General features: G+C 42.3%; 2 protein-coding genes and 1 long non-coding RNA gene across 5 annotated transcripts in view; 1 reads left to right on the forward strand and 2 right to left on the reverse strand.

Moving 5' to 3' along the window:
* TMEM168 (transmembrane protein 168) overlaps window positions 1-4,408 on the reverse strand; it is a 38,398-nt gene extending 33,990 nt beyond the window's left edge. The window contains exon 1 of one of the 3 annotated variants that reach the window (XM_038387359.2): window positions 3,858-4,408. The gene's annotated coding sequence lies outside the window, so the exon portion shown is untranslated. Of the gene's footprint in view, window positions 1-3,555 lie in introns of all 3 variants that reach the window. The other 2 variants (XM_043495133.1, XM_043495118.1) reach the window with 2 other exon arrangements.
* LOC122456320 lies at window positions 3,975-5,189 on the forward strand. The gene is made up of 2 exons (XR_006275179.1): window positions 3,975-4,057; window positions 4,422-5,189. It is a non-coding gene; the product is annotated as an uncharacterized LOC122456320 (long non-coding RNA).
* A 2,222-nt stretch (window positions 5,190-7,411) lies between these two features.
* The window catches only part of BMT2 (base methyltransferase of 25S rRNA 2 homolog), an 82,902-nt gene continuing 64,138 nt past the window's right edge, over window positions 7,412-26,175 (reverse strand). The window contains exons 4-5 of the mRNA XM_038368614.2: window positions 15,928-16,042; window positions 7,412-10,837 (exon numbers count right to left, since the gene is read on the reverse strand). Of these exons, the coding sequence (XP_038224542.2) occupies window positions 10,208-10,837; window positions 15,928-16,042 (745 nt within the window). The 3' untranslated portion in view covers window positions 7,412-10,207. The remainder of the gene's footprint in view (window positions 10,838-15,927; window positions 16,043-26,175) is intronic.

Consider the following 26,175-nt stretch of genomic DNA (forward strand, 5'->3'; position numbering starts at 1 on the left):
ATTCCAATTCAGCAGTCTCTCGTTGGAGTCTGTTTTTGAAGCTTTTTTGTTGAAGGATAGCCACTCTCAGGTCTGTAATCGAGTGACCAGAGAGATTGAAGTGTTCTCCAACTGGTTTTTGAATGTTATAATTCTTGATGTCTGATTTGTGTCCATTCATTCTTTTACGTAGAGACTGTCCAGTTTGACCAATGTACATGGCAGAGGGGCATTGCTGGCACATGATGGCATATATCACATTGGTAGATGCGCAGGTGAACGAGCCTCTGATAGTGTGGCTGATGTGATTAGGCCCTATGATGGTGTCCCCTGAATAGATATGTGGACAGAGTTGGCAACGGGCTTTGTTGCAAGGATAGGTTCCTGGGTTAGTGGTTCTGTTGTGTGGTGTGTGGTTGCTGGTGAGTATTTGCTTCAGATTGGGGGGCTGTCTGTAAGCAAGGACTGGCCTGTCTCTTGCCCCATAACCTCAGCCATGCAGAACACAATGCCATCCACAGCCTCAGAAACAACTCTGACATCATAATCAAAAAGGCTGACAAAGGAGGTGCTGTCGTCATCATGAATAGGTCGGAGTATGAACAAGAGGCTACTAGGCAGCTCTCCAACACCACTTTCTACAAGCCATTACCCTCTGATCCCACTGAGAGTTACCAAAAGAAACTACAGCATTTGCTCAAGAAACTGCCTGAAAAAGCACAAGAACAAATCCGCACAGACACACCCCTAGAACCCCGACCTGGGTTATTCTATCTGCTACCCAAGATCCATAAACCTGGAAATCCTGGACACCCCATCATCTCAGGCATTGGAACCCTGACAGCAGGATTGTCTGGCTATGTAGACTCCCTCCTCAGGCCCTACGTTACCAGCACTCCCAGCTATCTTCGAGACACCACTGACTTCCTGAGGAAACTACAGTCCATTGGTGATCATCCTAAAAACACCATCCTAGCCACTGCGGGTGCAGAAGCCCTCTACACCAACATTCCACACAAAGATGGCCTACAAGCAGTCAGGAACAGTATCCCCGATAATGTCACGGCTAACCTGGTGGCTGACCTTTGTGACTTTGTCCTCACCCATAACTATTTCACATTTGGGGACAATGTATACCTTCAAATCAGCGGCACTGTTCCATTGTTTCATGTTCTCTGTGTGTGTATATCAATATCCCCTCTGTTTTTTCCACCAAATGCATCCGATGAAGTGAGCTGTAGCTCACGAAAGCTTATGCTTTAATAAATTTGTTAGTCTCTAAGGTGCCACAAGTACTCCTTTTCTTTTTGCGAATACAGACTAACACGGCTACTACTCTGAAACCTATTAATGTGTATGAAATTAAGCATGTGTCTAAATTAGGGTGTTAAATAGTTAGCAGATTTAGCCTCCTCACTATTGCCTCTCCTCCAATCAGATTATTAATAAAATATACTGCCCAGTCATAATACTGATCCCCAGTACAAATGGATGTTACTTCCTTTCTATCCCAATGTTATTAATGCCATTTATTTAATTAGGTAGGTTAAAAGTAGCAGAGGTTTTCAACTTTTCTCTGGAAGAGAAAGCAAAAGAGCAGCATTCTCATTATTAAAAGGACATGGTCAAGTTAAATATATTACGTATTTTAATATTCCTTATCTGTGTTAACACTTCAGGGTATTAAAATTGGAAGAGTTTCAAAATCTCATTTATCCATCAATATTTATACTGACAGGTTTCAGAGTAGCAGCCGTGTTAGTCTGTATTCGCAAAAAGCTTATGCTCTAATAAATTTGTTAGTCTCTAAGGTGCCACAAGTACTCCTTTTCTTTTTGCGAATATTTATACTGTTGGTTATTTTTTGTATTTCACTCTGTTTCGACTGTGAAACTAGGCTAATTAATATAACTTAATTATTTACATAGTGCCCTCAATGTATCCAGTTCTCATCACCAGTGAACTATTGCAATGGCTGAGCTGGAAACACAGGCAGTTCATATTTAAATCCAAAGAAAACAGAATGTTTGCATCCATTTTTTAATGCAAACATTTCTATTACAGTCATCAGGTTTTGCAAGCTGGGCCAAGAGCGAGGCTGCAGCTCTGGGGAATGGGGATAACAGGGCTGAGGCTTGGTTGCAGCTGGGGGTGGGACCTGGAATGGAGTCAGCGCCAGGGACCAAGGCTGAGGGCGGGGCCAGGTGCAGAGCCATGGCTGGACTGTAGTCCGGGGCTGTGGCTGGGCACAGTGGACCTGAGTGGCACTCCCTCATGACCCCCTGTGGGGGCTGGCCTGGGCCCCGGTGCACCCACCCGCAAATGTTCTTCCGGGCCCTCTTAGGGGACCACGCCCAACAGTTTGGAGACTTCTGACTTAGACCTTATCTATATATATAAGTTGAAGAGGTTTAACTAAAATTGGTTTCAAACCAAATTAGGCCTTATCTAGACAAGGCTTTTAAGGTGTCTTGTTGGAAAGTTTGACCTACGCTTCTTACTAGGTTTAACACAACCAGTTTAGCACACGCTAAATCAAGTATGCATTGTCTACACCAGACTTCTAAAATGTGTTAGTTAGAATGCATACTAACAACCAATGCTTAATTTGTGCCAGGGATTAGCCCCAGCACTTCTAGGCTTGGCAGTCCATAGCCCTGGCACTCTGGGCTCGCTACATCAGTTATAAGAAAAGGAGCACTTGTGGCACCTTAGAGACTAACAAATTTATTAGAGCATAAGCTTTCGTGAGCTTCAGCTCACTTCATCGGATGCCACAGGTACTCCTTTTCTTTTTGCGAATACAGACTAACACGGCTGCTACTCTGAAACCTGTCAAAAATACATCAGTTATGAATGTAAAACAATTGCTTGAGCCCTGGCACCTTTCAACAGAAATTAAACACTGCTAACAACATGCTTATAACACCTACACTATACAAAGCTTTAGTTAATCTGGTAAATACTCCTGTGCGAATACTTTTCTATCGATTTACAAATTAAAATTAAACCAACATAATCCAGGTTGAAATAAAATTAAGAGTCTGCACAGGCTCTTGCACGGATTTAAAAGCACACCTTCCAAATGGTGTACTGTGTGTTGGCTAGATTTTAGTCAGACAACATGCATGAATCAAAGGCTTCTTACAAGGATGTCTGAACAATACAGTATATTGAAGAGCAACAGGGTGCGAGCATATCCTTCCTGATACCCCTGAATAGCCACCAGGAGAATCTGTAGGGTAATGACCTACTCTCTTCAGGGAGGGAGACAGGGTTAAGTGGTTGACAACAGCTTGTCATTGTGAAGTGTCTCTCACTTGTCAGCGGGGCTGGTGTTTTAGCTTGGGCTTCACATGGGGCAGACAAGCCAAAGGGATCATCAGGCGCTAAGGTGCCACGGCACCTTCTGCCGTCTGAGAACGGACACCCCTGCGCAGGCAGCTCTGCGGCGGGGGCTGCTGCTGAGGCGAACGCGGTGCTCCGAGGCTCGCTCCCGCGCTGCGTTAACGCGGCGACAGAAGCAACGTAAACCCGAAAGGAAAACACGTCAGACAGGCACAGGCCTCGCCTAGCCCTGGAAACAAACTTCCCCTAAAGTTTCCCGCCGTCGCTCGCCCAGGCTCAGCTCCATGGGCGAGAGAGTCCCCCCCCCCCCCCCCCCGCAAGGCGCCCACGGCCGCTGGCGTTGTAGCTACTGTGTCACCCAGCCCTGCTCTGAACAGGGGTACCCAGTAACCCCGCGCCCCGGCCTCTCCCTAGCCCCGCCCACGCTCCGGTCCACACGCACCGCGGCCTCCCTCTCGCCGGCCCCGCACCACCCGGCCCCGCAACGGGAGCCCCGCGGAGCGGCTTAGCTCCCCCTTCCCCGGACTCACCCTGCGCCGGCTCCTCGGGAAGTTCTCCACCCCCACAAGACCCGCAGCGCCGCCGCCATGTTAGCACCTCCCAGACGACGGGGAGAGTGAGGGTTCAAACGGCGCAGTACGGCACGGGCTAGCGCACGAGCAACAACTGGCAGGCGCGCGGGCAGCGCGAGGCGAGGCGGGGGGGGTGGCGCCCCGTCCCCGAAACAGCGGTGAGAGAGGCCGGGGCCTGGTGGGGTACCCCGTAGTCGGGCACCCCGATCGGAGCAGCAGCCTCCCCGCCGCCCCATGCCCCGCTCATTCGGGGAAGATTGGAAGGCGGGCGCCACACTTGTGTCAGGGGAGCGAGAAATCCCATCTCCCTCGCGCCTCGGGGGCCAAGGGCCGGGCAGGGACCCAGCACGCGGGCTGACGGCGTGAGCAGTGCTGCCTCTCCCCCCCCCCCCCCGTGCCGCCACCTCCCGGCCTGGCATGCGGGGGGGGGCGGGGGGGTTCGCGAGGTCAAACTGCTCCTGCAGCCCCCCCCCCCACTCGTTGCTATACAGTATAAATCTCCCCCCTCTCTCTTTCTTTCAGGGAGCTTGCTACAGTTCGGTTAAGCACAGGGCCCAGTCCCCCTTTACTCTGCCCACGGCTGCTGGGGGGCAAGTGCTGCCCTTCCTTCAAAGAGTAGAATGACATTGACTGGAAAGCTGCATAACAGTATACTACCACCTGAAGAGATGGATGTAGCTCGAAAGCTTCTCTCTCACCCACAGACGTTGGTCCAGTAAAACCTATTACTGTACCCACCTTGTCTCTGTAATACCCTGGGACCAACACTGCATACTGTAACTACCTCTCTCCGACTTGGCTCAGCAGTGGGATTCTGAGGGCGCAGAGACTGTTTTAGCTCACGGATGTATTTATTCCCTGAGGTTTAAAACATCACTGTCATGCTAATATTATGCAAGCAGCTGCCCATTCAGCATCACCATGCAATGCAGCTTGTGTATTCAAATCATACATACGTAAATGTACAAGTGTAGAATTCAAGAAAACAAGGTTTACGCAACCCATGATCATATTGAGAGGTTGAGTGGCTTCGATCTAATAGAGTTTGGTATTCAACATGGAAATGAATTATTTTAGTAACGATAAAGGTTGTTAGAAAACTGGGCCTTTTCGTATAATGTAGCTGTAACGTAAGAGTTTTTATAACATTTCATAACATCATGGTGATACTTCATGCTTCAACCTGTTTCACTGGATACAACTTCAAATGGAGAAAATGTGTTCTAGTCTAAATCAGTCTGCCATCTGTGAGCGTTACAGAAATAAATTTGCTTTCTAAAATCGAGAAAACAAAAAACTAAATACAAGATGCAAATTAGAAATGTCCTATGCTGACACAAACATTCAAGCAATAAGCACCCAATAATTTAAGTTCTCTATAAGGAAAGCTTTTAATGTATTCCTGCACATAAAATCTGAAGAAAAATCCGCCCTCTCTCTTTCTTTCAGGGAGCTTGCTACAGTTCGGTTAAGCACAGGGCCCAGTCCCCCTTTACTCTGCCCACGGCTGCTGGGGGGCAAGTGCTGCCCTTCCTTCAAAGAGTAGAATGACATTTACTGGAAAGCTGCATAACAGTATACTACCACCTACCACCATTAATAAAATGTAGCAAAAGTTGTTTGGTCTGAAACTTATTTGGGCTTACAAAACAGTATATCAAGTTTTGAGCAAAGGAATATTGTTTTCTTTTAAAAGTTCTGTATAGTTTATATAGCTATGATTTCTCAATTCCATAAGGAATTTATGCAGTGGAGAGAAAGTGCATGGACTTTTAATACCTGGAGAGCGTGGGCAATAACTGCAGCCTTTGAACAGAAAGCTGGTGTTTGAGTTTGTATTGAAAAAGGTGAATCTTAACAGTGAGACTGTGTAGCAGAAAGACTAGACTATGGTAACCATTCCCACTATTAGTTAAAACTGGCAGAGAAGTTAAAAGATAGTTCTGTATTGAAAGCAAATCAGTTCCTAAGAGAAGTCTCAAAAGAAAGGAACTCCCTATCCCTATTTTTGGCTCAGCTCCAGGAATACCCTTGAAATTTTTGGAGAAAAGTGACTGAAATCTCTTTAAAAATTACTAGTTCTTCAAGGAACCCATCTCTTACAACCTCTCCCTCTGGTATGTTACACTAGCAGACTATCATTCACAAGTAAAACAAACATCAACAGAAGAAAGAAAATTGACCAGACTATTTACTTTGGAGTGATTTGAGCTCCAAAACTTAAAACAAGTTGTGTACTAGGCCCCTATAATAAAAGAAAAGGAGTACTTGTGGCACCTTAGAGACTAAAATTTATTAGAGCATAAGCTTTCGTGAGCTACAGCTCACTTCATCGGATGCATTTCCGATGAAGTGAGCTGTATCTCACGAAAGCTTATGCTCTAATAAATTTGTTAGTCTCTAAGGTGCCACAAGTACTCCTTTTCTTTTTGCGAATACAGACTAACACGGCTGCTACTCTGAAACCTATTATAAAAGAGTTATTCTGCTAATTCATGCTGTTTAAAAGTTGCAACTGGAGATTTATTTTAAAAGGTTTAAACCCCTCTTTCAGGTAGGGAGAAATGCATGGAAAGTTTCTTGCAGGGAGCAACACTAAGAGCAGCCAAAGAACATTTGCTGCTGTTTAACAGTGAAGGAAAACCCAGTTACAGGTTAGCAGGGTGGGAACAGCATTTGCTTTCATATGGATTCTTAAATGACATCACTAGAAGTTGCTTTGTACTTCAGCTATGTATTATGCTTGGACAAGGCAGTATGAGCAGCTCTCATAATTTTGCCTTTTAAACTTCAAAAAAACCCCAACAATGTATCCAACGCTTACAGTTTATTCCCTTTCAGTGGGTTATGGGAGCCTATTTCCAAGTGAGTATGAGAAAGGAGATGGACACTCAAAACATTTTCTATGCACCTTTTAGCTTGAGAATTGCTAAAATTCCACAGAAAAAAAACTCTTAAGTGGAGTCCATTGTATTAACAGAGACAAGACTCGTTACATTTTTCCTGAAATGGTATTGGAATCCTGCATTTTCAATCTTCTGGGTCTACATTCTGCTTTCTTCACTGCCATTCTTTCCCTTCTGCACGGTTAGCTGCAGTAGAAAACATCTCAGAAAGTGCTTCTGTGATTGATAATGGCTGAGAGGAAACACCTATTGTAGGTGCTGCAAGGTTGTGCTCTGTAAAAGGGGCAGAGTGGTGGAGGAAAGCCCAATGTGTTCTGATCTACTGTGAGGAAGAGATTGAAAGGGAGAAACCAAGGGGAGGCATGTAGCGGACAGGAAAGAAATGAGTTACGTTTGTTTCCGTTAACTATGAATCAAAATTATAAAAAAAAAATTAGAGGTACCAAATTTTGCATTTTAGTTACTATTTCTTTATAAAATGTTGTTAACTCAATACTCCTCTTCAAAAGTGTTTTATAAGTAATCAATTTTATGTGGTAATGTCACTAATGACAATCTAAATATAAATAGCTTGCAAGAAAAGAGAACAGTTCCACTGAAACAAAACACTTTACAAAAGGCTTTTATTATTATTTTTTTTAATACATGTGCTTTGTTCACAAAAGTAGTGAAATAAAGACAACATAAATGCAAACAAATATTTTGTGGTATGCCTGCTCCCCTCCCCCTGACACCTGGAGTATGGAGATCTTCTTTCACCATATCCTGTCCAGTCATAATTTTGTGGAGTTTCAAAACCTAGCGACATTCTTCTTCAACCTCCAACACTTTATTTCTAGAAGACCATGACATCTCTCTCTTGTCTTGGGAGGCCCGGGTAGCAAAAAGCCACTTTTCCTCACGCCAGCCCAAACCCTCCATTTCTGGAAAGCATTTAAGGTATTGATCTTGGGCAGCAAAAAGAACCACAGCTTCTATTATAATCTGGGGTCCCTGATTCACAACCATAATGTCACCAAGCTGTCAGGTAGGCTGAATTCAAACATTCAATGTTTAAAACTATTTCTGTCGAGTATACCTTGGTCTGAATTCCAAGCCACCCCCATCTGAACGAATGGTAAATGGAGTGTAATTTACATTAAACCAGTACAAATACATTTATGCTAGGTGGTAATAAATTTTGTATAGTTTTTTTTTGTGTTTCTTAAAAGGAGTACCAATTAAAATAGCTCATGCACACTTTGGAGTATAAGCAGAATCAGTAATTTCTGTAAACAACTGAGAAATTTATAGCACCAACATTTAGCTTTAACATAACCACTGACTCCAACAATGCTCAACTGAGAAGAATGCAGTCTTGATTCCAAGCATCTTAGTTTAGCAAAAGTGAATTTTTAAGCATTACATGTGAACATCAAGCTGTATTTAACTTAATTCAAAATACATGGTGGATTTCATTTTGATTAGGGGCCTTCTGTTAAATTTTTAATATTCTCTTAATTTACCATGAGTTCTAATTTAACACTTCCATCTAGTTTTAAGATGTTTAAATTTTTAAATATAATTCTTGTTTTGTTTATAAATAAACTGTGCCATTCATAGTTAACTATAGCAATCAAGTTTGGATGATAGGGAATTCTTTTAATCTGTGATGTGCAAGATGTACAAAAAGCTTATGCTGAAGAATAAAGCAACTTAATACAGTTCGTGAAATTTTTAGTGTAAGTAGGACCAATTGCCAAGAAGGTACAGAATACAAAGAAAAAGCAATCAAGAAGTTGGAAATTGTGAAACTTCAGTGCAAAACTTCCATGGAAGTGTTTTAAAAACAAAACTAAAAATAATAAACCTAAAAATTCACACTAGAAATGGCAATTGGTAATTTCTGACTGATGAATACGAGATTAATTTTATATGGCCTAAAGATATATATATATATATTTTTTTATCATTTGTGAAACTACATTTATAACACTGGATAAAAATTTCCAAGCCTACTCTAAAGTTAAGGTCTTAAAACCCACACTTCAGAACCTAATTCAAGCTACTTCTAGTTAGGTAGAAGGATTTAAGACTAACTTCAGGTACCCAGGTTTGATATTTTTGGCAATTCTTTTTAAATGGAGAGCAAAAGTATTTTAAAAAACACATCAAAAATAACCATTGTTTCTCCATCAGTACAGAAATGTGTCTGCAGAAGGATGTAGGTTTACTATATACATTTAAACAAAATAGTTGAGAATGTGTACCAAGCAGATTTTGTCTGTGTCAAATTGCAGAGCAATTCTTAGAAAGTCACGAGAAGAGCGTCCAGCTGAATGCCTTATCTAGAATGGGGCCCAAATCTTGCAAACACTTAAGGATGTGCTTAACTTCACATTTGAGAGAGTGGTCAGTGAGGTTAGTCACTTAAATGTATGTACATCCTTAAATATGTGTAGAATGGGGTCCTAGTATTTACAAAATTGGCCTACTAGAGTTACCGTGTGGAAATTCTGAAATTATAAAAGAATACTTATTAGCATTTTTCCCCCACCCATAAGTATTTTGCTCTAAAACTGTGCAAAATAGAATTTCAGGAGAATACAGAAAACTATCCAATGTGGGCAATACTGACATGTTAGTGCTACTAGAATCATAAAATTGCAAACACTTTCCAGCTTTGAAGTAAAAAAAGGTATCTAAACCTACCGTACTATAGCATTTGTCAGGGCTAGTCTCTCATCAACACAAGTCTAACTTCTCTTATGCCAGTGTATGTGTATACAGATGGGAGAGTATGCCCCAATACAGTATTTTGGCATTACCTCAATTAACTGAAATAGAAGATCAACAAGATCTTTAAGTAAAACCAAATGTACAAGTATTAAAGTTTCTTCAGCCCAAGTTTAGCCAGAATGAAACCACTTCCTACAACACAGAACAAACGTTGTTCAATAAAAAAAAATGGACAAGTTTAACCACTAAACAGCTTACTCCAAACTTATTTGCACATTTACTGTCAAAATGCAAATTACTTCTCAGAAATCCATCAACTCCAGTGTCATAAACCCAACTGTATTAAGAATTAAAAAGATTGAAACCAGATATTTAGCAAAATTAAGTAGAATTCACACTTCACAGCACTGAAGAAAAGAATGGTACCTTTCTGAAAAGTCCTAAAGAAAGTAACAGCAATTTATGCCATGACATGAGTCATTTTGCATAAAATGTGTATTATTCTTCTTCACTTTTTGTACAAGAATAAATTTTAAAATTCAAAAGTAGAAAAAAATAGCAAACTCTGTAAACCTTTGCATTTTCTTTATGCAAACCATTTTTATGTAACAAGCCCATGTTAGTATAGCAAAATTTGTTAAGCAATAAAGAAGTTTGGGCTTAAAGGGCATTTTAACTGTTACATTAACTTGAAAGTAATATAGGATCTTCTAGCTCATAGAAAGGGACTGAGCTAGCCTGGCTTTCTCCAGAGTCTGAGTCATAAGGGGCATCAGGAAGCTCCATGAAGCTGTAAGCTAGCTGTTCATCTTCAATATCTGATCGGACGTAGCAGGAAGTGTTAGAATATTCCTCATCTTCTACACTGTTGAAATCCTGTGGAATATATAGCATCCCTGGGTAGTTCCTACTAACTAAGTCACTTTTAGTTTTCAGGGAGATTTTCCTAAATGCCATCAGGTGCATGTGAGAAAACTTTGAATACTTGAAACGTTTAAAGCCCAGGGATTCTATGGCAATTTTCCAGCTTTTCATCATCATAGCATGGCGATTCTGGTGGGAGGAGTCAGGAGTGATTATAAGCAACAAGCCATTCAGCACCAGAAGTTCATGGGCCTTCTTGCAGCATATCCATCGTTGATAAGGTGATGGAAAGTAAGAAAGGAGAAGTGAGAAAACCACAACATGGAAGAGTTCTCCAGGTAGAGAATCAATGGGATTTTTCAGATGTTTAAGAAAGGCATCTATAGCATCTTGTGCAAGCTGGAGAGGTTGCTGAATTTGAAGGTTTAAAAAGTCACATTTGTAGACACTCTGGTGAGAGAAAATATTAAAATAGATTAAGATTATGCTCAGTAACAAACATTATGCAAACGCATGTGATGATTATGAAAAGGCCCCTAGATATTCAGCAGCCTTTTAATTCTCTTGCTACTAAATTGTGCTGTAGAATCTAAAGCTACAAAAAAAAGTAAGAGTGCCAGCTATCATAGTTGCACAGAAAGCCTTCAAAATGTGAATCAATGCATTGACACCCAATAGCTCAGAAATGTGAGCTACTCATTTTAATCTCAGTTGAGGTCATCTTTGAAACCTAAAGTTGCAGATTAAAGTGTTGCTGCTGATAATTTTGGTAGAAACATTCATCTAATGTGCTCATTCCACATTGTCTTCTTGCATCTCCAAATGTTCAAATCCACAAATATCTCATACTCAGTTGCCAAAATCCTTTCTCTTTCTCCCAATGTAGCTGCACACCGTCAATACAAAAATTGCGGCATATTAAACAAAATGTGGGACAGACCTCACCATTCACGGCTCGCTTTTCAATGGTAAACACTGTAAAAGTTACTAAAGTGTGAATTAGAGAAACCATACTGTTATAAAGCTACTTGTCACTGTTTACATTTAGACTTTTCCTCTTCTGGTTTTCTGTGCGTCTGTCTAGAATCATTTCTTCCTCAGAGAATGTATATAAAGTTATAAAATGTCATTAGTGCTACAGGAATCTTTCAGCTGCTTTTCACAGACTTGCACTGTGGCATGAAGTGAACAGAGAATATATAGTAACTGGAATTAAAATCTCAGCTTTTGCCAAGGTAGCCACATTACAGGATCTGTGATATCATATTCTCTACCACAGTATATTTAGAATAGGATGCAACTGTGGTAACTGCATGGTATTTGTTGTTAAGTGTTAAAATAACCCCATTGTGATTTTCAGTGTATTTCCATCTAAAAATTGTACATACTTCAAGTAACACATAAGATCACTAGCAAAAAATTAGCAAAATACATCTGTGAAAATAGCGCTTTAGTCAGATTTGCTGATGCCTGTCAGTCTCAGATGCTGAAAAGACAGACTCATTATAAACCAACAGGGAAAAAGAGAAAGAAATTTTAAAACATTTTCAGGACTTGTTACTTAAGAGTGCTTTATCAAACTGGATTTACCAAAAAAAAAAAAAAAAAAAAAAAAGCCAGCCAGTAACCACTGTTGTTTTCCTTACCTTGCTTGCCGGACTGGTGCATGTACATACGATTTTCCACATTGGCTACTGTTGTGCTGTGTTAAATGAGAAGTTCCGAATATACTGTGCTTTTATATGTTGGACAGAAATGAGGAGAGAAAGCAAAAAGCGTCTTCCACCTCTTCCCCGCCCCCTAATGCAGACAACCAGTGCAAGGCTTAAATTTACTGAATGATTCGTAGGCCTTGTCCTGGATTTCTTCACAGGGGTGGGTTTTACTCAACAAGAATAGCAAGGCCACCTGTATATTAGGTTTCCTCTTTCTGCCTTAAGGGTTTGTCTATACTGGATTAATTTTCATGTATAAAGCAAAATATGAATTTAAAGCAGATTAGCTATTCCTGTTTAACGCCATATGTGAATACTCCTATTCCAGTATGAGAGCATTCATACATGGGAGTTAATCAGAAATATCTATTTTGGAATAACTCCCCCATGCAGACAACCCTTAGGAGTCTGATATAACCAGCCAGGGCAAATTTAACTTTGCAGTTCTTTGGTGGGACGGGTTTGGCAAGCTAAAAATTATTGCTGAGCTGCCAGTATGATCTCAGTGAAAAAATCTCCCTCACAAAACAAGAGTAACACAAGAACGTCTTGGGCAACAGTTTTTCCCCCAAACATAGAGTCAGCTCCCAGAGTATCCAACTAGGTGTTGTATTGTACCTCTAGGTTCTTCCTGCAATTTTACTTCAATCCAGGGAACAAAAATGCATTTTCCTATCTTGTGATTTCCTCCTCACCGCCATGTTCTGTTTTGTCTTGAGACATAAAACTAACGGAACGGGAGAACTTCAATTTACCACCTACAACTGACCTTTTTTCCCCCACCAGGCACATTTTCTGCCATCTGACAGATTCACAAAAAGATTTTGCCTTTAAAAAACTTGATCCAAAAAAGAAAGAAAATGGATCAACAAGAAGCTTTACTTGATCTTTTGACTTTTAACTGCACTCTTCACCTTTCCCTGCCCTTTTTTGTTTTTCATTTGGTATTGTACAGAAAGAAAAGTCAAGTCCTCAGGCATAGGGGAAAACTGAACTCCGATTACTATTAATGTTATTACAAAAGTAATAAATACAGCAACAAAATTCTAACATCCTAAAAACCCTATTTCTCAGAATATGGCATCCACATTTAAGATTTTTGCAATTTACAAACTTGACCTTTAATTCCTGCTCTGTTTGCTGTGTCTCTGCTAGTTTCTACTCCACGACAGAGTTTACTCTTCACCCCATTACTAGCTTCCATAGTAGCCTCTTTACACTTTTATGGGTCAAATAATGAAGGTCATATGAGTACTTAAACATCTCCATTTCCTAATGCCTGACATGGATTAAGATCCATGAGTTACATTAGTAGCATCTTAAAGTTTATAAGTCATCTAGGCATCCTCTCAAGAATAGTTATTCATTGCTATCTGATCTTACATTCTTCTATGCAATTACAAAGAACCTTACTTGAACTATGATCTTATTAAAAATGTATGATTATTTTCAGACTGTGCAATTAGTTTTGCTAAGTATGTCTGGAAATTTATATTTCTTTATATACTAGCTGATACTAGTGTTAAATTGTACAGAAAAATATTACATCTAGGACTTGCACAGATAAATTTTTCTATGATAACCTTAATTAGTTTTAAAAATGGAGAAAAAAAAAACAGTAAGGGTTCATGGACCAAGGGCTAGATCCACAAAGGGATTTAGATATTGTATGGGGGCAGAGAGATGAAATGAGCCTAGTGGTTCTAGCCTGTAGCCTAGTGGTTAGAGCACTCACCTGGGAGGTGAGACCCCAGGTTCAATCTACTTCGCCACATGAGGCAGGGGTGGAAGGGAAATGAACTGAATCCCAGGTCTTCCACATCCACGGAGAGTGCTCTAACTACTGGGCTAAAAGTTAGAGCTCATCTATAAAGAGATTTAGTGCATGACAAGCCACAGTGTGAGGGCTTGTCTATATCTGCAGCTGCACAGATGCAGCAGTGCCATTGCAGTGCGTGTGAGGAGGTAGCTATATTGGAGGAAGAAGCTCTCCTGCCAACATAGCACTGTCCACACCAGCACATGTGTCACGCAGTGGGGTGATTTATTCACAGCACTGAGTGACATAAATTATGCCAACATAAGCTGTAGCGTAGACATAACCTTAGTCTACAATGTAGTAGCTTGCTGCACATTGTCGTTATGTGGACGCTGCTGCAGCACACTAAAGTTCCTTAGTGCAATCTGACCTACTGCTGTAACAGACATCAGAGTTTACCAGCATCAGGTAAAAGCACACTACAGAACTTTTAGCATACAGCAACAGGGTCCACACAGTGATTGAGTGTGCGGCAGGTTAGTGCACTGTAGAATTAAACCCTGTCTTACCAAGCACCAAGTCTCTGTGTGGGCAAGTCCTTTTGAGTGAGGCATACCTCCCACTTGTCCTCACAATCCGTGTTATGTGGGGGTTAGGAGTGCTTGGAGCACACCAATCGGATTGGGTCCTACAGGTAAGATAGATAGGGAATGCCTAGTTAGAGGATCCTTCTGGGGCTTAGGCATGAAATTGGCACCCAGACACCTAGACTGAGGCAGCTATGCACATACTCACTGGGATAACATACCTTAAGCACCTGCAGTTTGGCAACAACTGAGCTGAGAATCTCAGTAGTGCTTAAATGTTGACTTAGGCACAAATCCTTTTAGGGATCCAGCATCGAGTCTGGTGATCACATCAACATGCAGTGCATGCACTGCCTAAATAGTGCTATACAGCAGCAAACAATAAGTCTTCACACAAAGCAGCAGCAAACAATGGAATGTACATCTTTGCTGAAGGACAGCATTATCCTCAAGCTGTTAATATTACTGAATCTACATCTATCCTATATATTCCTGACTTAAACACCCACTGTGAACTGTCTCGATTAGTATCAAAGAATATGAAGACTGAAATATTACTGTGTTTAAATATGACAACTTCCTCTGTTTTCAATCAAATTTGGTCATACTATTGATTTGACTAGCACTATCCTCAGTGGCTGCTTTTACATTTTTACTTTGTCTTCACAAAGATTAGTTGTAATATTTATTAGCTTCCAATTACATTTCTAAAATAAAAGATATGAAATTGCTCATTCACTTCAGGATTCTTGGAGTCAGTGGATGTGATTACAGGTATAAAATAAAAATCTATGCCTTTCTGTATCTTCTCATCTCCCTCCCACTCTCTTGTGACTCACTCTTGTTGAAGGCACTGTTATTCTGTTAGAGTCTGGTTAATCCTCGCTAACATAAGTAAGGCCAAAATGGGGAGACAAAAGCAGTACATAATGATTACAGCAAGTTAAAAACATTTCAGGACTTTTCCAAAACACAGAAGTTGTACTGATTTAATTAAGGATATTGTGTGTTGCACAGATTTAATTAAGCTAGTGCAATTTTGTGTGGGGCCACAAATGTTAACTTCAGCCATAAATTCTGTGGTGTTTGTTGCATCCAGCCAACAGCTTTGATTATAGTACATTTACCATGTTATAAATCGGGAAAAAAAGCAATTTGTCTTCTCTTTCTTGTTCTTAGCTAGTGAAAAATGAAACAACCTTTAAAGATATACTGCATGTCTACGGGATTTGCCATTTTTTTTCTTGTTTAACACTAAAAATTCATAATATAGAGGCTTGACCAATGTGATAAGATTGATAAACTTGGATTGTTTCAACAAACTTGAGATATTTCCTTCCTCACTCCCCCCGTCCTCCAGAACCCTAACAGAATACCTGCTTTTAAAACAGGCCCATATTCCCTTAAGTCTTACACTTTAGAAAGTACCCCTAAAATACATAATTCAAACTAAAAATAAATTCAGTAAACATTACATACCTCAACAGCTGGGACAATGTCTATACCAACCGTCAAGAATTCTTCAAACTTCAGAAATGGATTAAAGCAGCTGCCAACATCAAGTAATCTAATTTTTCCTGAGGGGGGCAGCAACCTAAGAAAGTAGAAATTCAGTTTTATCAAATGCTATTTGTTAAAAGGTATATTTGGAATTAGACAATTGGAGCAAAAGACGGTTATGTAGAACATTAAGTGCTGACTAAATAGAGGGCAAAATTATTTATTATTTGTACTCTGAAGTTGCCTAGAGGTGGCCCATTGTGCTAAGAAGATGGTCCATGCCCTGAAGACGGTACAACCTAATCATAAGGTGAGAGACAACAGCTGAACACAACAGAGAGACCAGGTAAGGAGCACAAGGCAACAATTCTGATCAGCATGATAAATACTGAGTTTTGTGGCTGATGCTTACCCCTGATGCTATGAATCAATTTTTCAAACATAAGTTCTCCTGAGGGCACTGACTGAACCAGAATTATCAAAATGAAAAGGCTGAGGATGATATTACACCAACATGTTACAATAACTAAAAAGAGATTTAGGAATACTGCGTATGTTTTGAATAACTTGGTTTCTGTTGGTCTGATTTCTGTAGTAGTTGCACTAGTTTCATACTATGGTTAAAATACCTCAAACAAACAAACGACTATAAATAAAATCTCTAGTAAATACATAAAGGTTTAAATATTATTTCACATATAGCATTTTTGTTCTCTTTGTAAAGAACCATGCACACATCACACTAATAATTTCTCACACACACACACACACACACACACACACACACACACAAGAAGTAGTGAGGTTAAAGAAAAAATGTATACAGTGTTTCACGAAAAAAGTGTCCTCACAGTGAGATTTATTATTTGTGTTGTCTCAATGTCTATAGGCAGAACTCATGCCACTGTAAATGTCCAATGTTAGCTTCATTGTCAATGCTGTATATATATATATATATATATATATATATCAAAATGACAGTAGTGCTCTTAATTGCAGAATTTAAATTTTTATTTCACATAATTTGGATTATTATTTGAATACACTGCTGTTTTATCAGAAATATATAGCATTAGAATCATAGAATATCAGGGTTGGAAGGGACCTCAGGAGATCATCTAGTCCAACCCTTTCCAATCCCCAATTTTTGCCCCAGATCCCTAAATGGCCCCCTCAAGGATTGAACTCACAACCCTGGGTTTAGCAGGCCAATGCTCAAACCACTGAGCTATCCCTCCACCAATAAGTCTAATAGTTTTAGACTTGCATTTAAAACTAATTTTGCTATGTACATTACAAGCTAGTTAAATAAATTATTCAGATATATCTTTGTATGACAGCCCTTCAGATTACAGAATCTGTCAATGTGTGTATCATCCTTACACAATTCAAGATTTTTTTAAAGTTAATTTAATGTTTAGAAAAGGACTTAAATTTGCATCCAAGGAAAAATAGCAAACCGGTGATAAAGTTACTAAAGTTACTACCTGACGGTAATCCAAAATCTTATTTTAAACTAGAGATGAACATTTTTACTATTGACTAAAGTTGCTCACAATATTTTGAAGAGAAAGTTAACACAGTTAGTACTAAATTACCCTGATCACTGACTGGGGGTGGGCTTTTTGTCACACCTATTGTTTAAAAATGTTAGATAGTAAACTTTTGGGGGACTGGACCACGTGTTTCATATTTCCATACTTCGGTCCCAGTCTGAACCTGCAATATAAAAAAGGAATTAATTTATGTACTTGTAATTTATGAAGCATCAGCCCAGGTGTCATACCTTCATCACCGTGCAGGTATCCATTATTTTTAAATGATTTTGGCTTTGGCACTCTTTCGGCTGGTATGATAAGAAGGACTTTTAGAGGTATAAAGAAAGCAGAGTAGCTGCATCTACAAATTAGATAATTAGAGAAACACCTCACTCTTAATGATTCCACAGTCTCTGACAAATTTGTAGTTAAGAAAAATGAGTTTAGTGTGATCAAACAATTATGCAAGGGCTAAAAAGACAACTGGCCTCACAGCTTGGGGGGGTGGGGGGGGGAAATCATCCTTTTCGCAGAGAGCTCTTGCAAGAAAAAAATATCAGAATTTTAATAGAGACATGCAGTACTTTCACTTCCTTCCACATCAAAAGAAAACAACATTTTGAAATAAAGGAGAACAAAAGAAGAAGTTACTCTCCACATTGGTTCTTCAAGATGTGTCCCCCTATGGGTGCTCCATTGTAGGTGTGTGCATGGCCCTGGACTGCTGATTGGAGAACTTCAACAGCAGTACGTCCGGCCCGCCACGAGGCCGGCCAGCGTCCACAGACATTCCCTCCTCAGTTCCCTCTCTACTGCAGAATCAATTAGTGGAACTCCAAAGTAGAGGGGAGGAGAGTGGGTCGTGGAGCTCGCATACGGACACACATCTCAAAAAAACCATTACTACTGAACAAGGTGACCAACAACTTCTTCTTAGCCCTGGTCTACACTACGGGGCTAATTTAGCCACATTAGATCGATTTTAAAATGAATGCGTCTACAGTCACAAACCAATCCTGTTCAACCTAAAGGATTCTTAAAATCAACTTTTGTACTCCTCCCCGGTGAGAGGAGTAGTGCTAAAATAGACTCCTGGGTCAAATTTCGGGTAGTGCAGACGCAATTCGACGCATTGGCTTCCGGGAGCTATCCCAGAGTGTTCCAGTGTGACCACTGTGGACAGCGATTTGAACTCCAATGCACTAGCCAGGTACACAGGAAAAGCCCTGGGAAATTTTTGAATTTCATTTTCTGTTTGGTCAGTGTGGTGAGCTCAGCAGCACAGGCGACCATGCAGTCCCCCCAGAATTGCAACCGAGCTCCAGCATAGACCGAAAGGGAGACACCTGATCTGATTGCTGTATGGGGAGAAGAATCTGTGCAGGCCGAATTCTCATCAAAAAGAAGAAATGCTAATATATATGCCAAAATCGCACAGGGCATAGTGGAGAGAGACTACAACAGGGACACACAGCAGTGCCGCGTGAAAGTTAAGGAGCTCAGGCAAGCCTATCAAAAGACAAAGGAAGCAAATGGTAGCTCCAGGTCAGAGCCCCATACATGCCACTTCTGTGATCAGCTGCATGTCATTCTAGGGGTGGACCCTACCACTACCCCACCACTGTCCATGGATACCTGCAATGGGGGAGTCTCACACAACAGGGAGGAGGATTGTGTGGATGAGGAAGAAGGAGGAGGAGAAGGAGAATGCACAGCAAGCAAGTGGTAAATCTGTTCTCCCCGGCAGCCAGGATCTTTTCATCACCCTGGAGCCAATACCCTCCCAAAGTGGGATCCCTTACCCTCAAGCCAGAGAAGGCACCTCTGGTGCGTGCACATTTGTAACTAAAGTACAGGGTTTAAAAGCAATAGTGTTTAATGTTTGATTTGCTCTGAAGAATTGGGATGCATTCGTGGCCAGTACTGGTAAAGTCTGTTAACGTATTTGGGGACGGAGCGGGAATCCTCCAGGGACACCTCCCTGAAGCTCTCCTGGAGGTACTCTGAAAGCCTTTCCAGAAGATTTCTGGGGAGGGCTGCCTTATTTTGTCCTCCACAGGAGGACACTTTACCATGCCCAGCCAGTAGCAAGTAGTCTGGAATCACTGCAGCACAAAGCATGGCAGCAAATGGTCCTGGGTTTTGGTCGCATTCAAGCAACATTTGGTCTATATCTTTCTATGTTAGCCTCAGGAGAGTGATATTCATGGACACCTGGTTGAATTTTTGTAAGGGAACAGTAAAAGGATCCCGTTTATGCTGGGCTGTTTGCGCTTGTCTAAAAAGGATCATTCCAGAGAACTGCCATGCGGCGGGGGAGGGGTGAAGGGATCATCCCAGAGAATAGCTATGCAGTGGGGTGCGGGGGAGGTGTGCGCTGCACATCCACCCGAAAACCACAGCCCCTCCTTTTAAATGTGAAACCCAACTAGCATTGCTTGCTATGGGAAAGGAGGGCGTTGCAGTTTGAAACCATTCCTACATGTTATGAAGACATAAGACGACAACCCAGCGTACCCTTTGGCTTATCATGGCTGCCTGGAAACCGAATTCTGCTGCCCAGCCTTAGGTGATGTGTCACCATATTGGCAGGTGCTCAATATAAAAGGCAAAACGCAACCTTGTACCTAAAGCACATGTGCGGTCTACTGTGAATTGATTGATTCGCTGTGAAAGAGTCTCCCTTTTGTTCTCAGAAACGTATTATCTTAAAATTTTACTCTCCCTTTTTATTGCCCCCCAGGTGCAAATGTTTCTATGCTCCCCCTATCATCTCCATCCCTGAGGATATCACAGATTAGAAGGCGGAAAAAATGCACTTGCGATGACATGTTTTCCGAGCTCATGCAGTCCTCGCGCACTGATAGGGCACAGCTTAATGCATGGAGGCATTCAGTGGCAGAGGCCAGGAAAGCATTAAGTGACTGCGATGAGCAGAAGCAGGAGGCGATGCTGAGGCTAATGGGGGAGCAAATGGACATGATGAAGTGTCAGTTGGAGCTGCAGGAAAGCCAACAAGAGCACAGACGCCTGCTGCATCCATTGTATAACCACCTGCCCTCCTCAAGTTCCATATCCTCCTCACCCAGACGCCCAAGAACGCCGGGGGGGGGCTGGCTGGCTCCGGGCACCCAGCCACTCCACTCCAGAGGATGGCCCAAGCAACAGAAGGCTGCCATTCGAACAGTTTGGATTTGTAGTGTGGCTACAATAAGCAATGTGGCCTTGTCCTTCCCTCCTTCCCCACCCCACCCGGGCTACCTTGTCAGTTCTCAATTTTCTTTTTTAAATTAATAAAGAAAGAATGCATGGTTTCAAAACAACTTACTTTATTTCCTTTGCCAGCTGTGATCAAAGGGGGGAGGGGGTTGGCTTACAGGGAATTAAAATCAACAAAGGGGGCGGGTTTGTAGCAAGGAGAAACACACACAACATAGTCTGGCCAGTCACTATAGTCTGGTTTTCAAAGCCTCTCTGATGCGCAGCATGCCTAGCTGTGCTCTTCTAATCGCCCGGGTGCCTGGCTGCTCAAAATTGGCTGCCAGGCGATTTGCCTCAATCTCCCACCCCACCATAAACGTCTCCCCCTTACTCTCACAGATATTAGGGAGCACACAGCAAGCAGCAATAACAATGGGAATGCTGATTATGCTGAGGTCTAACCTAGGTCAGCAAACAGCATCAACGAGCTTTCAAACGTCCAAAGGCACATTCTACCACCATTCTGCACTAGCTCAGCCTATAGTTGAACTGCTCCTTACTACTGTCCAGGGTGCCTGTGTGCAGCTTCATAAGCCATGGAAGCAAGGGGTAGGCAGGGTCCCCAAGGATAACTATTGGCATTTCAACATCCCCAATGGTAATTTTCTGGTCTGGGAAGCAAGTCCCTTCTTGCAGTTGCTCAAACAGCCCAGAGTTCCTAACTATGCGAATATCATGCACCTTTCCCGGGCATCCCATGTTGATGTCCCTTGAAACGTCCCTTGTGATCCACCAGTGCTTGCAGCACCATTGAGAAGTACCCCTTGCGGTTTACATACTGGTTGGCAAGGTGGTCCGGTGCCACGGTAGGGAAATGCGTTCCGTCTATTGCCCCACAACAGTTAGGGAACACCATTGCAGTAAAGCCATCCACTATGACCTGCACATTTCCCAGAGTCACTACCCTTGATAACAGAACGTCAGGGATTGTATTGGCTATTTGGATCACAGCAGTCCCCACAGTAGATTTACCCACTCCAAACTGATTTCTGACTGACCGGTAGCAGTCAGGTGTTGCAAGCTTCCACAGGGCTATCGCCACTTGCTTCTCAACAGTCAGGGCAGCTCTCATCTTGGTATTCCTGCACTTCACAGCAGGGGAAAGCAACTCAAAGTTCATGGAACGTGGCCTTATGCATGCAAAAGTTTCGCAGCCACTGTGAATCATCCCATACCAGCAACACTATGCAGTCCCACCAACCTCTGCTGGTTTGCCAGGCCCAGAATCGGCATTCCACTGTATCAACCAGTCCCACTGCCACCACAATGTCCAACTGCCACAGCCAATGCTTTTAGGAATGTCTGTGTCCATGTCCTCCTCACAATCATCTTCGTGCTGGCAACTCTTAGCAAGGTTCTGCACATACTGCAGGATAATGCACAAGGAATTTACAATGCTCACAACAGCAGCAGTGAGCTGAGCAGGCTCCATGCTTGCTATGCTATGGCATCTGCACGGGTAACCCAGGAAAAAAGGCATGAAACGATTGTCTGCCGTTGCTTTCACGGTGGGAAGGAAGGATTCAAAACCACCTGCGACAATGTTTTTGCCCCATCAGGCATTGGGAGCTTAACCCAGAATTCCAATGGGCAGCAGAGACTGCAAGAACTGTGGGATAGCTACCCACAGTGCACCACTCCATGAGTCGATCCTAGCCATGGTATTGAAGATGCACTCCGCCAACTTAATGCGTTTAGTGGGGACATACACAATTGACTGTATAAAATTGATTTCTAAAGATCGACTTCTATAAAATCAACCTAATTTCGTAGTGTAGACATACCCTTTGAGTAGTGTTCCTATGGGTGCTCCACTGTAGGTAACTCCCAAGCAGTACCCACCACTGGAGGCTGGGACTTTGGAGTAGAGGCTGATAGAGATGACAGTACTATGGCACCAAATTGGGTATCTGTAGCCAGGTCCCCTAGAATAGCACAATATTCTGCAAAGGTATACGCAGATGCCCAGGTAGCTACTCTGCAGATCTCAGATATAGGGATACCCTTTGAGAAGGCATCAACGAGGAGACTGACCTGGTGGAATGCGTGCATATTGAAGATGGAGGTATCACCCCACGTAGTTGGTAGCAGAGTTTAATATAGCCAGAAATCCACATGAAGAACCTCTAGGCTGAGACAACTGCACCTTTCAATCTATCCACAACAGAGAGGAAGAGTCTTAGAGATTTTCTAAAGGCCTTTGTCCTGTCCAAATAGAAGGCCATGGCTCTTCTCAAGGTGAGCATATGGAGGATGGCTTCCCTGTTGTCCTCATGAGGTTTGGGATAACACGTTAAAAGGTGAATAAGTTGATATATGTGAAATGCAGAAGGCACTTTAGGGGTGAACTTCAGATGTGGTCTGAGTGTGACCTTATCAGAGAAGAACACATTAAAAGGGGAATGCGCCATCAAGGCTCTCTCATCTCCCCTATTCTTAAGGCTGAAGTGATGGAAATGAGGAACACCATCTTCATGGAAAGGTGAGATAGTGAACAAGTGGCCATGGGTTCAAATGGCCGTCTAGTCAGTCCTTTTAAACACTAGACGGCCATGGGTTCAAATGGCCGTCTAGTCAGTCCTTTTAAACACTAGACTGAGGTTCCATTGGGAGTGGGGGCCTGAGTTGTGGGAAGAGGTTTGCTTTGAAACCTCTTTGTAGTTGGGTGGGAAAAGGTTGAATAGCCTTCTACCCACCAGTAAAAGGCGACGATTGCTGCTAAATGAACCTTCAGCGAGTTAATAGAGAGACCCGATTTCTTTAAGGTTAACAGGTAGTCTAGGACCACCAGTAGGGTGGCTGTATTAGGTGTGACACCCTTGGGTTGGCACAGATCTGGAACCTCTTCCATTCCTGGAGGTAGGTACAATGAGTAGTGCTCTTTATATTGTGTAATAGCACCTCCTGTACCTCCTCAGAGCGAGATGTCTCTATGTGCCAAATCTATGAAGAAGCCACGCTTTGAGGCACAGGATCCACAGATTGGGGTGGAGGATTCCCTCATTCTGCGACAGGAGGTAAGTAATGACCAGTAGAGTCATTGGTGGACAAAATGCCAGTTGCAGCGGTTTGAGTGACCACGGTGGGGGTGGTGAGAATAATATTGTTCCCTTTTTATCTTGAACAAGACCTTTGGTAATAGAGGGAATGGGGGAAAAAGGTGTAAAGTAGGCCCTTGACCCAAGGAAGGAGAGCGTCTCGCAAGAAGCATTGTCCAATTCCCGCCCTGGAGCAGTACAGGGGACATTTCTTGTTCTGATAACTAACAAATTTATTACTGATGTCCCTCATTGTCAGACTATGTCATGTAGAATCGCCAACTATCTCCCATTCATGTGGGAATTTGTGGCTGAGATGGTCAGCCATCGTGTTGTATATTCCTGGTAGGTGGGCCGCTGATATTAAGATGCTGTGGGAGATGCACTAGTTCCATAGGTTCATTGCACAGAGAATGAGACCTTGCACCTCCCTGTTGGTTTATATAGTATATGCAGGCCACATTGTCTGTCATGACCTTTGTATGCTTGTCCTTAATCGGTGGGAGAAAGCGAGCACACATGTTTCTGACTGCTCGGAGCTCGAGCAGGTCGATATGGAGATATGTCTCCACAAGAGACCATTTGCCCTGTATTTGGTGACCATTGAGATGTGCGCCCCATCCTCTGAGGGATGAATCACTAATCAGGAGTAGAGATGGGGAGGACTGAATAAACGGAATTCTCGTAAAGATGTCTATCAGGTTCTTCCACCACTTATGGGATAGTTTATGTTGTCTCCCTTTGGCTTGTAAACTGAACTGAATCATGCTTGAAGGCATCTCATTCATAGTCTGACATGAGTAATAATCAATGTGTCTGTGGCCATGTGTCCAAGAAGTTGGAGGCAATGCTTGGCTGAAATTTGGGGCCTGGATTGCACTGTCTCTATCAAAGAAGAGAGACTGAGAAATCTGTGATGTGGGAGGAGTACCTTTGCCTGAATGGAGTCTTGGTCGGCTCCTATGAAATCTAGGATCTGCTCTGGTATTACACATCAATTTTTGTTTGTTAATCTGTGGACCCAGATTCAGAAACAGGTCGCATGTGACTGAGTGACCCATTGGATCTCTATGTAGGACCATACCCTGAGAAGGCAATCGTCCAGGTAAGGATAAAACATTATGCTCTGAGAACGTAAGTGGGCTGCTATTACTGAGAGGACGTTGGAAGAACACCCTGGGGTCCGATGAGAAGCCAAAAGTGTGTGGTACTGGCCCAGCATAATCTAAGGTAACGCCTGTGACTTGGTATGAAAGAAAATGTGGAAGTATGCATCTTAAAGGTTGAGGACCGAGAACCAATCTCCTTCTTCTAATGCTGGGATGATCGTTGATCGAATTTTTGTGCTTTGACGTATCTATTGAGCACTTCGAGGTCCAATATGGGTCTCCAACCTCCCTTTCTCTTTGGTACCAGAAAGTTCTACTGCAATATCGAAACCAACACCTGCACCTGCAGCCTGTCAGCATGAATACATTGTTTGAGAGTATAATTGCACAAATAAGAGAAGCAATAAATCAACCCTCAGTACTGCTCTAGTTCACCTTTGTTTGTGGTTATTTCTTGGCTGGTCCAAGAACGGGTAACAAGATGTACCGGCATAGGCTCTATAGCTCCTACACTGAAGAGATGGCTTAGCTCTTGATGTAGTTAGACTCTTGTGAGAAGGGTCCCTGAAGAGGGACAGGGAAGGGAGAAGTGGATGGCATATGCATTCTAGATCATTTCCAACACCCATTTGTTGCAGATTATCTGTTCCGAGGTGCTGCAGAAAAAGATAAAGCAGTCTCCGAAAGGAGGAGTGGGATAAGATAGCAAGAAGAGTATTCTACACCTTGACCAACACATAAAACTGTGGCTTCAAGGTTGAGGGCTGAAACTAAGTCAGTTGTGGTCCCGATTGCTTTTGCTTGGGGAACTTAGATTTCTCTCTCTGTGGCTCATAAGAGCTCTGTGATGAGTATTGAGATGTGTACTGTGATGACTGGGGTTTAAACTGCGGCTGAGGGCTGTATTTTCTCTTGTAGGCCGGAATGTAATGTACACCTACGATAGTGCTTGGGGTGTGCTATAGACCTCCGGGATCTAATTTGGATATGGATAGAGCCCTTTTTAATGTCTTTATTCAAGTAAATACTAATGGAAACTGCGTGATCATGGGAGACTCACTTCCCAGATATAGACTGGAGGACCAGTGCTAGTAATAATAATAGGGTTCAGATTTTCCTAGATGTGATAGCTGATCAAGTAGTTGCTGAACCGACTAGAGGGGATGCCATTTTAGATTTAATTTTGGTGAGTAGCAAGGACCTCATAGAAGAAATGGTTGTAGAGGACAATCTTGGCTCAAGTGATCATGAGCTAATTTAGTTCAAACTAAATGTAAGGAT

This window comes from Dermochelys coriacea, chromosome 1, assembly GCF_009764565.3.
Source record: "Dermochelys coriacea isolate rDerCor1 chromosome 1, rDerCor1.pri.v4, whole genome shotgun sequence".
Taxonomy (NCBI): domain Eukaryota; kingdom Metazoa; phylum Chordata; order Testudines; family Dermochelyidae; genus Dermochelys; species Dermochelys coriacea.